Below are 17,799 nucleotides of genomic sequence, written 5' to 3' on the forward strand. Positions count from 1 at the left end.
ACTGCCCCTATGTACAAATATATAACTACTATAATACTGCCCCTATGTACAAGAATATAACTACTATAATACTGCTCCTATGTACAAGAATATAACTACTATAATACTGCTCCTATGTGCAAGAATATAACTACTATAATACTGCTCCTATGTACAAGAATATAGCTACTATAATACTGCTCCTATGTACAAGAATATAACTACCATAATACTTCTCCTATGTACAAGAATATAACTGCTATAATACTGCTCCTATGTCCCTAATATAACTACTATTGTATAATACTGCTCCTTTGTACAAGAATATAACTACTATAATACTGCCCCCTATGTACAAGAATATAGCTACTATAATACTGCTCCTATGTACAAGAATATAACTACTATAATACTGCTCCTATATATAAGAATATAACTACTATAATACTGCCCCTATGTACAAGAATATAACTACTATAATACTGCCCCTATGTACAAATATATAACTACTATAATACTGCCCCTATGTACAAGAATATAACTACTATAATACTGCTCCTATGTACAAGAATATAACTACTATAATACTGCCCCCTATGTACAAGAATATAACTACTATAATACTGCCCCTATGTGCAAGAATATAACTACTATAATACTGCTCCTATGTACAAGAATATAACTACTATAATACTGCTCCTATGTGCAAGAATATAACTACTATAATACTGCTCCTATGTGCAAGAATATAACTACTATAATACTGCCCCTATGTGCAAGAATATAACTACTATAATACTGCTCCTATGTACAAGATTATAACTACTATAATACTGCTCCTATGTGCAAGAATATAACTACTATAATACTTACCTCTATACTGTATGTAGGAATATAATTTTTTATTTTGAAAACTTTGGTATAAGACTGGATTAGCTGTATAAGGATTATATTGATTTGCTGTGTAAGCAGAAAAAAGGGCCAGAAGGGAAAACACTGAAATTTAAGCTTAGACGTTGAGCAACAGATTAAGACATAGAACTTCTGCTTTTGTATCTCGTTACATACTGTGTGCATATAATTTAATCAGAGGTAACACTTTCAGCAGTATTACTGAGAGCAGGCGGAGAAAGCACAGCGACATAAGGACTTCTATGAAGACTACAACTCAGAAGACATACAGGTATTTAGGATACTAATTACTATGCAACACATGGACTGTGGTGGTTATCTTCGGACTTACTCTACATTTGTGCCCAGTATGGCATACCTAAGCATTTCTTGTCTTTTTTGCACATTTTTTAGAATATTTTTAGAGCATTTTTACATCTTTTTTAAATTTTTTGGAAAATTTCCAGCATTTTCTGAATTGTACTGCTTGTGGATTTTTTTCTTTTTCTTTTAGTAATTGTTTTTCACAATTTTTCCTCTCTTTTTTTTGCATGCCATTAAAAACCCTGCTGTTCTGTTTAGATTTCACATACACTTGTGTTGTACCAAATAAAGTAAACAAAAATTAAAAAAAAAAAAAATTCCCACAGAGAGTACCCCCCTAATGATGAAAAGTCAGGGAGCCTCAAGTCTCAGAATCACACGCTGAATTTTTATAACATTATAGAATTTCAAAAACGGTCATTTTTGACCTAACATAACAGCAGGGTTAAAGTAGATTATTGACTTTGTCACAGTGCAGAAGCCCATTTTGTAGAGTGGTCTCCTACTTTTCGAATCTACTCCGAGTTGAACTTTTTTTTATATAGTGTACCATTAAAAACAGAACTAAAATATACACAATCTTCAAAGGTGATGCAAATGTTTTGGTTGGGTTTCGGAACTTCTTGTAACATCAAGTAAGTAGTTTCTTTTTCTAGAATTTCCTGGTGGGCAGTATTAGTGTCAGTTCAGTACACGTGAGCCTTTATTGCATTATTTCCGAGCTTCCTGCTTGGCTGCATGTGAATCAGAAGTTTCAACATATCATGTAACAAGTAAATTTACAAACCAGTTTTGTTTGCCGACTTACCAGTCTCCGCACAACCCATAACATTCCTTAAAGGATTTAATTGATTATTATAAGTGCAAAGTAATTGTTCCTCGTTATGATTTCTTAAAGTAAAACTGTACTTCTATATGGAGACATCTGAAAAGTTTAATTAGTGGCATCTGGATTCTGGGAAACCCATCGATTTCTACCAACAAGAGTAAAAGTGCTCGGTTAAGCTCTACTCTCCACCGAGAATGAAGACATCTACATAGATTTTCTCTTGGGCTCATCTCCAGTATTGGAGAAAAGGATCACTCTATGGGTGCAGTCAGATGGCCATATAAATCGGAAGGGGATCAGAACAAAATGCACGGACTGGTCAGTCCAAGAATTGCCGTCCGATCTCAGTCTGATTTATACAGGAGTCTGACTGCGCCCTATTGAGGAGAGTCTCAGCACCCCACAGACCCAGGGATAAAATACATTATTTATTTTTTTCAACCAATTCAAGCCTAGACCAGTTTCAATTGTTCTTAACCATGCACATTTTTATTTTTTCAGAACTTTTCTTGTTGTTCGATTTTTCAAATATTATTTGTTTTTACCATCATGACGCATCATTTTTCAATAGTAAATTAAAAAAATATATATTAGGGAAAATTGTAAAAAAAGTAAATATGTGCTTGTGGTTCAATTTTTTTTAAGGGCACGATTATTATTCTGTGTGTCTATTCCTATATTGTCACAGTCATTATTATACGCAGTAGGAGATATGTTTTTTTTGTGGAACTTTGGGAGGTATTTTACCGTGAAATAAAAAAAAAATATATATATTATATTATATTATATATATATAAATATATATATATATAGCTGATTTCCCCTGTAACTTGCCCTGATGTATTATCCCCAGTTACAGGGCTTCTAATCTGCCTCTTTTTCAGGCAGAATCCACCTGAAAAAGCTCTAAAAAGAATCACTACAAGGGATATACATCATGCATCATTTTAACCACTATGAAACTACAAATACACAATGTTTCTGGTGGCTTTTCTTGGAAGCCATCTCTGTGTCATGTATGGAATTTAAGAAAAAATAATAAAAGCCATCGCAAAAGATATCAGTAAAGACATGTTAGAAAATAAAACTCTGGCGTTTCCCTAAAACGTCTCCTGCATCGAACAGACGTTGTGTGCACATCCCCCTAGACAAACTGCACCCACAGTGCTCAATGAGAACATTAGACAAAGTAATGCTTTGATACCCTATTTTTCAATCACATCCTATTGTTAGTGAGTTGGCATTTTTCCTGGTGTTTTTCCTCGTAGGCTTCCCTATAAGACTTTAAAAGTAGCAGGAAGAAAACAAGTATAAAATATGCTAAAAGCAAAAAAAATCACCAAAAACAACATAAAAAATGTAAAACCTGTTGGTGTTTTATAATATATTTTTTCATGCATTTTAACATTTAAGAAAAAAGACTGTATAAGACCTTGATGAAGCGCTTGGCAGTGTGAAACGGCCGTTGCTCTTTTTCCTGTTTCTCTGTATCCTCCACCCGGTATGGAATAAAGGAATAACTTTTTATCTACAGGGTGAGTGCACGTTTTTTCTCTGCTCCTATTTTGGCTATTGCCTGTCCCCTGTGCACCATATGTCACTATGTTATGACTTACTGATAACTTAAACGGTGATATTTATCTCCATATCTTACTCCATCAATCTGATTGTAATTACTAGTAATACCACCCTATCCTTTTTTCATTTGTTTGCTCAGAAACTTATTATACTCGTGGCACGAGGCTGTAGCTGTGGGTGACGTACTTGTTTCTGGTGCTCTCAGGCACGTTACATGAAGTGGTCTTGTGCTACGATGGGTGCTAGGCCCATGCAGGCCACATGTAACCGATGTTGCTGGTTTGCCAGGACCAGATGTTTCACAGTTCAGTTAGGAAGGCCACCAGTCAAAAATTAAGTTTTTACTGAATGGGAACTTGGTAGGGAATATACACAAGAGACAGCTGGTGCAAAGTCTTATGAAAGTTTCCTTTACAGCTCAAAGAATTTTCCACACAGTTTCCTTCCTTCTTTTCTCTATATTCACCTTTCCTCTTCACTCCTTCTACTTGTCCTCTATCTCCTCTGTTTCTCACCACTTCACCACAACCCAGCTTGACTCGACAGTCTTATTTAGCAAGAGTCATTTACTCGATCTGAGGTTCCACATCTTCGTTCCCCTCAGGGTGCCAATATGGTCTGTCCTTATCTCTTCTTCTACTAACGCTCTGGAACTCCTGCCTCGGACATTCTACTCATCTAATGTACTCAGTCCTATCTAAGCCCGCTACCTTCAAGAGTTATAAACTCTGGACTTTGCGTCTAGGTGTTCTCTCCCAGGACCTGTCTCTGGGAAATCAATCTGTCTCTCAGTCACTTTTGCTCTGGATCTCGCTATATCTTCCCTTTGGTCTCCACTCACTTTAGACACCCCAGAAGGTGGCACTTAAATTAGACTGCAAGTGCACTGGGGATTGAAGGTGCACTTGCAGTCCACAGATCCTCTTATTTATTTCCCATACCTGTACTGCCCCAGCTGCTTGAATGGCAATGGAGACAGAAGCTGTTGTCTGTGACATTATCTGTGCCTGACTCCACTGCCAATTGAGCAGCCGGGGAAGAGCAGGGGAGAGGATAACTGATGAGGAGATGTTAACGGCTAGTGCACTTTTAATGCTGTGCCGCTGGTCCAAACTGTGCTGCTATTAGAGGTAGATCTGTCTCTGCAGCATCAGAGGAGAGCAATCTGGTCAACTTCAGGGCAGCACTCACAAGCTGTATGGCAAATTGCCTGCAAACACATACATACATTCTTGCCTAGGAACTGGCCACCACTCTGACTGCATAGGTGGCTGGTAACCTTGGAAACATGCGGTAAGCTTCAACATTGATCATTTGAAGGTTTTGAGAACTGAGAGGATACTTACATAAAAACTTTGCAATTGTATCCATTTAATAGAAACAACCCGTTTAATAATGAAACATCTGGTTGTTGTGCCATCTTTGGTCCTTATTTGGGACTTCCTATGGGTGCAGTATAACACAAGTGGATGGTAGGGGGTAATGACTTTCTAATATTGTTTTTTCTATATTGCGTCTATTTTATTATGAGTTGCATTTCTATATTTTGTTGCAGTGACCTTGTGTTCGATGGAGCCGCAGTGAATCACGACTAAACAAGACTGGATGTCAGGATGATGTTGGTCAGTCATGTGAATTGTTGGGTTCTTACCTTCCTGCTATTACAGATGTTTTCTTGTAAGTATTACATAAGCCAAGATATTATATATTGCTCCACTTATAATTCTGCTGTAATACCTTGTGACATACCGCTATGTGTTTTCTGTTGAAATCCCTTACCATGTCTAGAAATGTGAAAAATACCATTGATGGGTAATTATTTGCTTGTTTATGGTGCAGGTCATGTATAAATACATGAAACTGTCATACACCTTTTCAGTTGAAAGTGTCATATTCCTGCACTTACATTTCTCCTTTCTCTGTCCTCGGGTTCCCAGTTAATGTTTGGAAAAGTTCTAAGTTAACAGTAAATAGGAGATGGGTAGGCGAGGTAGGAGAGGTAGGAGGGAGATGCAGCTGCAGTTTCTCCATCATAGAGTGGAGGCAGTCAGCAGGGAAAGATATCTAACCATAGCACGTCTCTGATATCACACATGAAGGAGCCTGCCCATTCAGCAATGTGGAGAGACAAGATTTGCATTTACAGAACACAACAAAAGGAAGGAAAAAAACAAACAAATCTGCAGATATGATCAGTAGAACAAAGGGTAATTATTGCTTACAGGACTCAAAGACCCTGCACATTTACACAGCGCCACCTAAGCAGATGTGGTTGTGTATAGTACTGCAGCTCAGCTCATTGAAGTCAGCAGAGCTGAGCTGTAGTAACTGACATAGCCCCGTGGATGGATTTTTCTGTGTCATTATTGCATTTACTGCTCATTTTTTCTGTTAATTATTGGAGGTTCCAAACAAATGACCTCATATTATTATAAGGAGTCTGGTCTGAGATTTCTAATAGGGATCAAAATATGGTTATTTGTCAGTAAAGACAGAAGATCACATGGACCTTAGAAATGTTGTCCACTACTTTATCATTGATGACCTATCCTTATGAGAGGTCATCAATGTCTGATTGGCCGGGGTCCGACACCTGGCACCCCCATTGATTAGCTATTATTGGTGTTGGTGGCCGCCGGCCTGAAGTACTCATTTGTGGAGCTAGTCATCATAGATCATCAATGTCTGATCGGCCGGGGTCCGACACCTGGAACCCCCATTGATCAGCTATTATTGGTGTTGGTGGCAGCCGGCCAGGAGTACTCACTTGTAGAGCTGGCTATCTTCTGATTTTGGCCACCGCAGGGTACTGAACATCTGTCTCCTATTGATTTTAATAGGAGACGGATGTGCAGTACCATGTGGCGGACACTACCAGAAGATGGCCAGCTGCACAAACGAGTACTTCCGGCTGGTGGCCACCAACACCGACACCAATAATAACTGATCGGCAGGGGTGCTGGGCAGGTCTGGCTCTAGGTTTTTGTGGATCCCGGGTGAAAGAGTCTTAGTGGGCCCCTTTAACACATACCGTAACACGTAAAATAGAAAAAAAGGGGTTTGGTGCCATGTTAGACAATTGAAAAAATAATGCTCTACAAGATAATCTTGTAGGTATGATACCCTTTAATGGCTAACAAAAATATTAAAAAGTATCATAACTACCAGAGAGCATTATATAAAATAGAAACATACAACATCCTCCTTTGACCAATCCTGACCAATTTTGGTGAGGGATTTATTAACTCTCTCTGTTTTCAAAATCGGTGAATGCCAAAATTTCCCCCAAAAAATTCAGGCTAGCCCTGGCAAATTCAAGACTGTTGGTCACAATGGAGGACAAAAAGGCAACGACTGTGTAATAGTTGTGCGTGCAGATTTTGTACAAGGGACAATGTCGCCTCCTTCCATAGTATTGTAGATAGTTGATCACGTGTCACTTTTTGTTTCCGCAGATGTTGGCTGTAAGGCTGAAGACTATACTATAAATGCGCCCTCTGTGACGGCACAAGATGGACTCTGCGCATATATTTCATGTACATTTACCAAACCCAGTGATGTATCTATAGAGAAATGTATTTGGTTCAGGATTAACCCAACCAAACAAATTGTGGCTTCAACTAAAAACAACCCATCAAGTCGAATTTTTTTCACTGGAGATGTCAACAAAGGAGACTGTTCCCTAATGATCAATGATGTTGAGAAAAGCGACGAATCAAATTATCTGTTCAGAATGGAAGCTGTTACGTCCGGAGATAGCTACAATTATGAGCCTACACCCAAGGTAACGGTGACAGGTAAGTGGAAGAAACTGCAATTACTGAATATTCATAAATGTATGGCTGGTCGGATATTGAACGTGTTTCACACCCTGTTCAGGGCAACGCAACCAATTCAGCAACGCACATGCAACCGGCTTTACGTGAATAGAAGTAGAGATGTGGGTGACATAAGAGAAATCACAGACCAAAGGGCAGGATTTCCAGGTTGGCTGGTGGCACCAAGGATGGTCGAGATCCACCCATTGAGTCGCCCATCCATGATTTGCATTCATTTTTTTTCCAGTTTGTCAATATACAATGACAATATAATTACATATATATGAGGCTGGTTAGATGGCTAGTAAAGGGGGAAACTGGTTTAAAGGGGGAAACTGGTAGGGGGTGGGAGATGACAGCTGCAGTCAATCAGTGTCCACTGATTGGTTGCGGCCATCACATGCTGTTCTCCACCAGCAGTCTGGTTGGGGATACTGCTACAATAGGGTAGGAGGGCAGCTCTTGGGGAAATGAATACAGCTCCTTTTTTTTTCTTTTTTGTTATATTCCACCTTGACCCAATGAGCTATACTATGAATATTTTAGAAGCCCCCTTTAAATCACAGCATAAGGATGTAACAGAGCTGAATTCTTTATTAAATGATCTGTTATCAGGATTTTGTCACGTAACCTGAGCCCAGCATGATGTAGAGACAGAGATCCTGATTGCAGTGATGTGTCACTTACTGGGCTGCTTGCTGCAGTTTTGATAAAATCACTGTTTTATCAGCAGGAAATTATCATTAGACAACTAGTAAACCTGCTGTCAGGTTGTCCTCCATATTCTTTAGCTATGTATAACCCCGCCCGCCCAACACTGATTGGCAACTTTCTGTGTACACTGCACATAAGCAGAAAGCTGCCAATCAGTGGTGTGGGGTGGGGTTATGCAGAGCTCAGCATTTAGAGAACTGCTAAATTTGAAGCAGATAAAGCTGTGACTTTTCCAAGACTACAGCAAGTAGCCTAGTAAGTGACACAATTAGGGTCTCTGTCTCTATATTGTGCTGCTATCTGATGGTTAGTAGAAGTAGTTATAGTGTAAAAGTAATTGTAGTATTAGTAAAGTGCAACATAGTAGTGGTGTATATGTAGTAGTAATAGTAGCAGTAGTGGTGGTGGTGGACTACATGTAGTAGTATTGTACATGCACTAGTAGTACTTGTATTAATAGTAACTAATAGGAAGCTGATTACAGCTTGCTCTGGTCCAAGATGACGCTCACAGCAATTATGTTCTCATCTAACAGATGCAAATACAATTGAGTGCTCGGAGGGAGTGATGGCCTGGACGCAGGCAGAGAGAGGGGTGACTGACACTGCTCCCCTGTGTGTTCGCATCCCAATCGCCAATGTGCTGAATGCCTGTGGCCGGAGGAAGGTACCAGGCGGCCGCAGGCATTCAGCCATGTCACTTCGCTAAAGTGCGCTCCCTCAGGTAGGCAGGATGTAGCGCTCTAGGCAAGTGCCTACCCCTCTTCCTGGCCTTAGGTAGTAGTAGTATTGTACATGCATTAGCAGTAGTAGTATAGTACATGTAGTAGCTGTAATATTAAAATACATGCTATAACTGAAGTAGTACAGACATACTGGCGTCATGGTAGTATTAATACTAGTAGTAACACTAATGTTTTTTGTGTCCCAAATTTCACAAATCTTTTTTTTTTTTTATTTAACTCCTTTTTTACAGTTTATACAGACCAGGTGCTGATCCGTATATTCTTAGTAGTTGTCTTCATTGGGTTAGTAGCAGTAGAGCTGTTGCAGTAGTAATGTCAGAGTCTTAGCAGAGATCTAGTAGGCACAGACTTACTCATGTGCAGCCACAAGGACCCGTGGGCTCGCCGAGTCCGTCACAGCTGTGATCTACTTTCTCCCCATATAGATTCTCCTTTTTGGTATGGGGAAAAAAGCCCCCTGTGCTTCTCTCCGCTCAGCAGTTTTCATATGTAGTTGATTATTATCTGTGCACCCAAATCCAATGACTTAACATCTTTTCTCCAATTCTTTTTAGACTTAACAGACAAACCTGAGATCTCTGTGGGGACTTTGGAGGCCGGTAAAGAAGCCAATGTCACCTGTAAAAGTCCTGGTGTCTGCGCTGGGACGGCTCCTGGCTTCACATGGACTGGACAACATGGAGTATCATCGAATTATAGCAATTCCTATTCAAATCGCACCAGCATTTACTTCTCTAACTTCACCTTCACGCCTGCAAGGATCGACAATGGGAAATCACTGGAGTGTAAGGTCACCTTCCCGTCTAGCAAAGCTGTCACACAAGAAACCATCACACTAAATGTCACGTGTAAGTCTCCGTACAAGGTTTTACTCCAGTGTCATCATTGGTAACTTAAACGTACTCTAAAAAAGAGCATCAGTCCTATGTATAGTGAATTATTTTACTAAAAGTCTCTTACAAGCCTCAACTGAAGTCCGTGCCAGGCGTAACTACCAGAATACATAGGAAATAGCTCCCTCTGCTGGTTAACATCAGCATAACATGTAGTAAAGCATAAGAACAGGGGGAGTTATACCACTTACCATGCACAGTCAACATCTGAACAGGTCAGAGTGAGCCTCCGATAGCTTCTGTGTTGCAGTTTCTATTGCTGGCTGCAGAATGAGATAACAGAGTTTTTTTGTGCTCCTGTCAGCTGACTTATGATCAGAAAGTTTTGCCCAATTTTTCTGTGGTTATACATATTCCAAGAGAACCTCAGACAAAGGAAGGTAAGAGTTTTAAAGCTTTCCTTTCAGAAAGAGCTCACTGACAGATCCTCAGTTAACTCATTCTGCAGCCAGCAATAGACAGTATAACAGAAATACTATAAAATTCTAACAGTGCAATTATTTTATGGAACCTAATTGCAAAAAAATGCTTCAGCCAAAAATATGTGCACATAGGTTTAAAAAACAAATTGCACAAAAAAGTTGTCAACAATTATCCATTAACTACTCACGGACTACCCTATATCTTAGAACATTGGTCCAGTCCGCATATTACTCTGTAAGGATGTTGTAGAATGTCCTTGATTATTCAGGAGGAGTAGGGAGACGGTAAAAATAATTGTAACTGAAAAGGCGACACATTTCCATCTATATTTTAGAGGCACTTTGTGTTTTTAAAGGCAATGTGTCATCAGAAAATTATCAAACAGTTGAAAAGGGTTTTATATTACGGTAATTGCATTCGTTAAAAAAGGTTGAGAATTTTTTTTTATTATATTACAATATGTATTAAAAATAAGAAATCTTGCAAAAGTGGACACTTGGGATAGTTTAGACTCATTCTGCCAAAGAAATTCACATGCACATTAGCAGCAATAGACTGACTATCTTTTGAATTGAAGCATCTAATGAGCATGTGCAAACATCTATGTGAAGGGAGGGGGAGGAGGTGAGCTGTGACACTGCCTTCGTGCATGGTGAATCCAGTGTTATTAGTTATGTCTAGAGTTGTTACCTGTCATTGTGATCCTACGTCTGCTGATAAGAAGCCTTGTTGCAGTCCCAGTGGCCAAATTGAGAAAAAAATATATAAAAGTCTAGTTTAAAAAAAAACACACATACGAAACCTGATTTAATTAATTTTCATTTGATAAATTTCCTTTTAAAAAATGGGAAAAATGCCCAAAAATATATATTTACATTTAATGTTTTAGTTTAACATTTTTAATTTTTTTTCCCACTAATAATGTTGATATAGTCCTATGTATTAGTAAAGGTCACATGCAGGATATCATTATAGACCATAACACGAGAAGCATGACATAAAAATTAGGTGGAAAATAGTTTGGTCTTAAATTTGTTAAACAATAGCTTATTTTCTTATAAAACATCCCCTTTTCCAATGTATAACAATGTAATAAAAGGTTGAACTTGATGTACTTGAGTCTATTTTTCAACCTATGTATCTAACTATGTAAAATAATCTTATTTTTATCCAATCTAACATTGAATTTTATTTTCATTATTTTTCTTGCAGTCCCTCCAGATGTGAACATCACCATTAAAGGTAACAATATACTACACTAATATGCATGGTGATATCAAGAAAAATAATAATATTTTTTTTGGGGGGATATCGTATCCTAAAGATAACATCCTGGTATGACCCTCCTCTTGAACCACAATACAACTTAAGGCAGGCTGTAATACTATATTTCCCCTGTTTTGGCCGATTCAGGGAAACTATCTTGATTGTAGCTACTTTCCCTGTTAAATGTCAAACGAAAAGTATTTCAAGTGGGGACAACAAGTCTCTATCCTGGGCCCCATGGTTATTCAACATTTTTATAAATGATCTAAATAAGGGAACTGAAAGAAAACTATTCAAATTTGCAGACGATGCAAACTAGGAGGGATAGCTAACACTAAAGCAGACAGAGAAAGGATTCAGAAGGATCTAGGTAAGCTTGAACAATGGGCAGAGACTAATAGAGTGGTGTTTAATGGAAAAATGCAAGATTGGATATCTGGGAAATAAAAATGAAAATTACACCTACAGAATGGGAGGAATTGAACTAAGCAACAGCACATGTGAAAAAGACATGGATATACTAATAGAATGGTGTTTAACAGGGAGAAATGCAAGATTCTTCATCTCAAGAAAAATAAAAATAACATCTACAGAATGGGAGGAACAGAAATAGGCAACAGCACGTGGGAAAAAAACTTGGGTATACTAATAGATCATAGACTGCACATGAGTCAACAGTGTGATGCACCAGAAAAAAGACAAACACAGTTCTAGGATGTATTAAGAGAAGCATAGAGTCCAGATCACGTGAAGTAATTATCCCCCTCTACTCCTCCTTGGTCAGGCCTCATCTGGAATACTGTGTCCAGTTCTAGGCTCCACATTTTAAAAAAGACATTGAAAAACTGGAGCAAGTGCAGAGAAGAGCGACCAGGATGGTGAGAGAACTGCAAAGTATGTCCTATGAGGAATGGTTAAAGGATCTGGGAATGTTTAGCTGCAAAAAACAAGGTTAAGGGGAGACTTAATAGCTGTCCACAAATATTTTAGGGGCTGTCACAGTGTAGAGGGACCATCATTATTCTCATTTGCACATGGAAACACGAGAAGCAATGGAATGAAACTGAAAGGGAGAAAATACAGATTAGATATTAGAAAAAACTTTTTGATAGTGAGGGTGATCATTGAGTAGAACAGGCGACCACGAGAGGTGGTGAGTTCTCCTTCAATGGAAGTCTTCAAAGAGAGGCTGGACAGACACCTATCTGAGATGGTTAGTGACTCCTGCATTTGGAACGCCTGCCAGGGCTGTGGGGTACTCAGTACTGGGTCCGGTACTTAAAGGGACACTGTCACGTGAATTTGGAGGGAACAATCTTTAGCCATAGGGGCGGGGTTTTCGGGTGTTTGATTCACCCTTTCCTTACCCGCTGGCTGCATGCTTGCTGCAATATGGGATTGAAGTTCATTCTCTGTCCTCCGTAGTACATGCCTGCACAAGGCAATTCCAGTCTTACACAGGCGTGTACTATGGAGGACAGAGAATGAACTTCAATCCCATATTGCAGCCAGCATGCAGCCAGCGGGTAAGGAAAGGGTGAATCAAACACCCGAAAACCCCGCCCCTATGGCTAAAGATTGTTCCCTCCAAATTCAGGTGACAGTGTCCCTTTAAAGGGGATGTCACAATGGTGGTGACCTGGTCTGTGGCCCTGGGTGCCCATGTTAAAGGGAATGTTCTTAAAGGGGTTTTGAATAAAGTTTGTGTTCGTGACGCCACCTGTGGTATTCGGTCAGATGGATGCTGCTTAAAGGGGTCCTCTGGGGTGATGTTATGGCAGCTAAGATGGTATAACTTCCCACAGGTGAAGTTGGGTCGCCAGGGCTCCCAGTGTGTAGGTGAAGATGGTGGGTGGTGCGGTAAGAAACGGAGGACACAGGTTTGCAGTCTCTTTACCTGGTTTACTGAAGGCTTTAGGCAACCGCATTCCAGGGCACCAGATCACAGGTACAGGTAGGATCCGGCCGGCTTAAAAGCAAGTTCAGAATCCCCTTTACCAGGTGGAGTTAGAAGCCTTCCTACTAGCGCTGTGGGGTAGTCCCTTGCTGCCTGTGGCTTCTATCAAGGTCCTCACAGTTCTCTCTGTCCTCCTTTAAGGTGGGACACAAACCTGTATGACAGGTGACCTAAGCCTTTCCATAGGGTCTCTATCACGACCCATGCTCTATGTGCCACTGTGTCTCCTGGGTATTAGGGCAGACAGGTTACGTGTAGTCCAGCTGTCCTGACGGTTTTTGCTGTGCCTTCTACAGTCCGACACAACCTCAGTCTTCCAGCTACTGGAATCTGCGCTCTACAGGGAGGTAGCCCAAATGCTGCTGTCCTCCCCAGGTATCACTCTCCTGCGCTTCGCTCTCCTGCACGCTCACTACATTCCAACCCTTCAGGTTATCTACCTTTCTTGGAGCTGCAGCTCACACATGGCTGCACAGCCCCACTCTCTGCTCTCAGTCCTCTCTCCTCCACTGTCTCTCCAGACTGATCTAACTGCTCCTCCAGAACAGCATACTTAAAGATGGGGAAGCTCCCCTGAATCCGGGTTCAGAGCTCCCCCTTCTGGCCTGGATTCAGAATGTGCTGCATGCAGGTGCGTACCTGGTAAAGGGAATCCTCTTTGCCTCCAAGCATGATATCTCCCTCCCCAAAAGGAAGGCAACATCACTTTAATAACCGGTTACCTGGGGTGTTACACATTGAGCAGGGGGTTGCACACGATGAACCAGGATGTCATTTCAACTCTAATATTCCAATATTCTAAGAACAATCTCTCAGGATCCTTCAGGTCTATGGGGCTATATGCAGCTGTTCAGAATATGTATCAGGAGGACCACATTGAGCTTTTTCACCTTCAGGCCTTCCTAAAAAGTTCATTTTATAACTTTTACTATAAATAGTAGGAAGTCATGCTCTCAGGTAGACATTAGGCAGGTAGCAGTCATTTAGGCAATGCCATTCAGTCCAAACGTGCATTTTTATTGTTTTCATAGAACTCCAAGAGATTCAAAACCAAAAAAAGGCTCTTCTGGACACAAAGGTATAAGAGGAAATAAACAGTTCAGTCAACAGACACATACATGTCAGTGCAGGCCCACCCAAGCAGGTCACAGTCCTTTCTCCTTGGGCCAGCTTTATTCAAATAAGAGGTACGATCCTACCAGTCTCAGAATCCCCTTCAGCCCGAGCTCCAGCCACATCCAGCGCCAAACAAAAGTGTTCAACTCCATGCGCAGTTCACATTGAACAGGCTGCAGCTACCACATGTTTCTATGCAACACACAGACTGCTCAGCTTTTCTAACTGACACATGCAGTCTACATTCTCTGGGATGTCTCTTTCAAAGTTATAGCTCACATTTTGGCTGGTCACTCGCCAGCTTCAGCACACTTGACTCTGCTCAACATTCAGCAGAATGACACACTCCCAGCGAACACAGGACCTGGATCTTAGTCAAAGCTGGCCAGGTGCATTTAATTAAGCACTGCTAGGTTTTAACTCAGTCCTCCCTGGCTTTGCTACAATATATAGATCTAATAACTAATGTTTTCCATTTTAATAGACTGAACCATATTCTTATCTTGGACAATTTATCCCCATATCTTTCCAAACAGTGTTGGACTGAAGCTCCTTAGACCTGCAAGAAGAAATGATTATAAGGGACCACCCTCCTCTTTAATTTGTAGTCTTTGAGCACTGTATACACATGACATCTCTGCAATAAGATCTAAAAGGTGATTACTGAATATATAAAAATATACAGTGTATATATATATATATATATATATATATATATATATATATATATATATGTATGTACAGGTTCTCTGAGAATTCTCAAGTATTCTAATGGGTCAACTTGACTATGTCTGGACATATTAAAGAAAGTGTGAAAGTTCTTAATTTGTGTCCCTCTAGATCCTTGCCTCTCGATTGTGTAGGACATATATTCTCAACTTTTGTATCCTAATATGTTCTGTAAATATCTATATGGGTGCTCTTACTGTCATTATGCTGTGTTTTTATTTAAGTTGTATCCTTTTTCACCTTTCCTCTTAGCTAGATATGTCTCTAAAAAAGTGGCACAAAATGTCCAACTTTGAAAAATGATAACAAGTAATGAAAAATAAAAACTAATTTTGTGATACTCCGGTGGGAGAAGTTTATGTTGTCTGCACATAGATACATAACAATCAGCGGTTGTGGTGTGAATTGCAACCTGTTGACTGCTTGTCATTAGAATTTGTGAGAAATTGGCATCCTTAACTAATTCATAGAAAGGAGGCATTGTTTATTGTTAGAAGTTTGTAAATGACCATCTTATTAATCAGTGTTGGACTGGGCTACTAGATGATCAAATAATGAAGACAAATTCCTCTTTTTATGGCACAAATGGGCTGATAATTGACTAGATGACTTATTTGTGGGGTTTCCTTCTTTTTGTGGAAACTTATAAGACTTTAGTGATGATATGCCAAACATTTGTGTCTACAATGAAAATGTTGCCGGTACGTCAGTCCAACAATGATACGATTTTCAAATCAATTTTTTACAGAAAAAATGTGTTTTTTTGTTCATGGGGAGAAACTCACAAAGAAGAGTCCAATAAACAGTGATCAAAGGGAATTGATAGTAGTAGTGAGTCTACTTTTTTGCATCAAAATGGCTCGTTTGACACCCTCCATCACCTCTTTCTCCTATTTGTGACATCAATTGTTTCTTTTTTTTAGGTGGTGTTAGAGATAATACTTTTACAGTTAAAGAAGGAGACAGTGCACAGATGAACTGCACAGTGGACTGTAACCCTATAGCTGAAATTACTTGGTTTGTGGGAAATGAGAAAAAAGAAGCATTGAATGGACAATGGCTTACCTACAACCTTACCAATATTAGTCTTAGTGATGCTGGAAAATACTCTTGTACCGGAAAGAATAACCTTGGAATCTCCAAAAAAAACATTGATTTAATTGTTTATTGTGAGTAGACCTCCAAGATCAAAGAGATAATTAACTTTTTGGACTTATTTAATTTAAGCTTAAGGGGTTTATGGTTGACCAATCCTTTGGGTTAGTCATCAAAATCAGGTCAGTGGGAGACCAACTACCAGCACTGATCGGCTGCTAGCAGAGCTGGCAATGTCTGGATGTGAACAGTATAGTGTGTAACAACATTGTTTATTTAGATCATTCTGCTGACCCCAACCTCTAATAATAATAATAATAATAATAGACGATTTTGTTGACTCTACCTTCTGAAAATAATAATACTAGATCACTCTGGTGACTCCACCCTGTAGTAATAATATATGACTCTGCTAATCCTACCCATTATAATAAAGGACTCCACCCTATAGTAATAATATATGACTCTGCTGATCCTACCCATTATAATAAATGACTCCACCCTCTAGTAATACCACACAACTCTGCTCTGATGACCCCACATTCTAGTAATAATAGAATTTTCTCCTGTATCCACGTCTAATAATAATAATAGATGACTCTAATAACATTGCTTTGTAATGATATAAGATGACTACTGAGTTACTCTCTAATCAAAATATGACATGACTCTGCTGACTTTGTCCAAGTCCACACAGTAAAGCAAATTAATTAACTGCAGAAAAAAGGGCCCCAGGATGCAGGATCCCGGGCCCCGCCGCGGCCATGTGAAATTTTCCATTTTTCAGAGTCAACCTGTTGAGTTACTCTCTAATCAAAATAAGACATTGTTAGGGTTTGCGGAACGCACCGAATATATTTATTGATGTGATTGGTGCGTTCGCAACCCGGGATCCACCGTGCAGGAAATATCCTGCCGCTAAGTAAATGGCGGCACTATATGGCGGTATTAACCAGCTCTGTTAACTTCACAGAGCGGCTGAGAAAGCAAAGCTCTGTGCCCTGTTAACTCTCACAGAGACACAGGCTAACTACCCAGAAGAGAGCAGTCAGTGGTCATGCATGCACACAAAACTCCTCGCCGGAGGTGCCAGCATTCTAGGAGCTTATTTCAGCCGGGTCCCTGAATACTCTCATACACATTCTCCTCACCGGAGGTGCCAGCATTCACGCATATGACCACAGTGGCGCAAAGCATGTAACTTTAGAAGATACTAGCGCATGGCCGTGCGGCCATGCGAGCCTTAAATAGTTGCAGCACGTACAGGACCTTAAAGAAGAGGACCAATGAGAGATTGCTACTGAGTCTGCGTACCTACAGGACCTTCCTAGAAAGACCAATAGATTTGGCTGCAGTACCTGAGCATGTGACCCTCGATCTCCACTGAGAGATCTTACCCTGGGCATGCTCAGTGTGTGCAAAGCAGGACTTAGTCCCAGAAA

The 17,799-nt window shown here is 39.9% G+C and overlaps 1 protein-coding gene across 1 annotated transcript in view; it reads left to right on the plus strand.

Moving 5' to 3' along the window:
* Nucleotides 1-976: 976 nt before the first annotated feature.
* The window catches only part of LOC143770436 (sialic acid-binding Ig-like lectin 13), a 43,233-nt gene continuing 26,410 nt past the window's right edge, over nucleotides 977-17,799 (plus strand). Inside the window, exons 1-6 of the mRNA XM_077260058.1 lie at nucleotides 977-1,162; nucleotides 5,157-5,278; nucleotides 7,057-7,398; nucleotides 9,433-9,726; nucleotides 11,407-11,436; nucleotides 16,186-16,431. Of these exons, the coding sequence (XP_077116173.1) occupies nucleotides 5,215-5,278; nucleotides 7,057-7,398; nucleotides 9,433-9,726; nucleotides 11,407-11,436; nucleotides 16,186-16,431 (976 nt within the window). The 5' untranslated portion in view covers nucleotides 977-1,162; nucleotides 5,157-5,214. The remainder of the gene's footprint in view (nucleotides 1,163-5,156; nucleotides 5,279-7,056; nucleotides 7,399-9,432; nucleotides 9,727-11,406; nucleotides 11,437-16,185; nucleotides 16,432-17,799) is intronic.

This window comes from Ranitomeya variabilis, chromosome 4 (assembly GCF_051348905.1).
Source record: "Ranitomeya variabilis isolate aRanVar5 chromosome 4, aRanVar5.hap1, whole genome shotgun sequence".
NCBI classification, from domain to species: Eukaryota; Metazoa; Chordata; class Amphibia; order Anura; family Dendrobatidae; genus Ranitomeya; species Ranitomeya variabilis.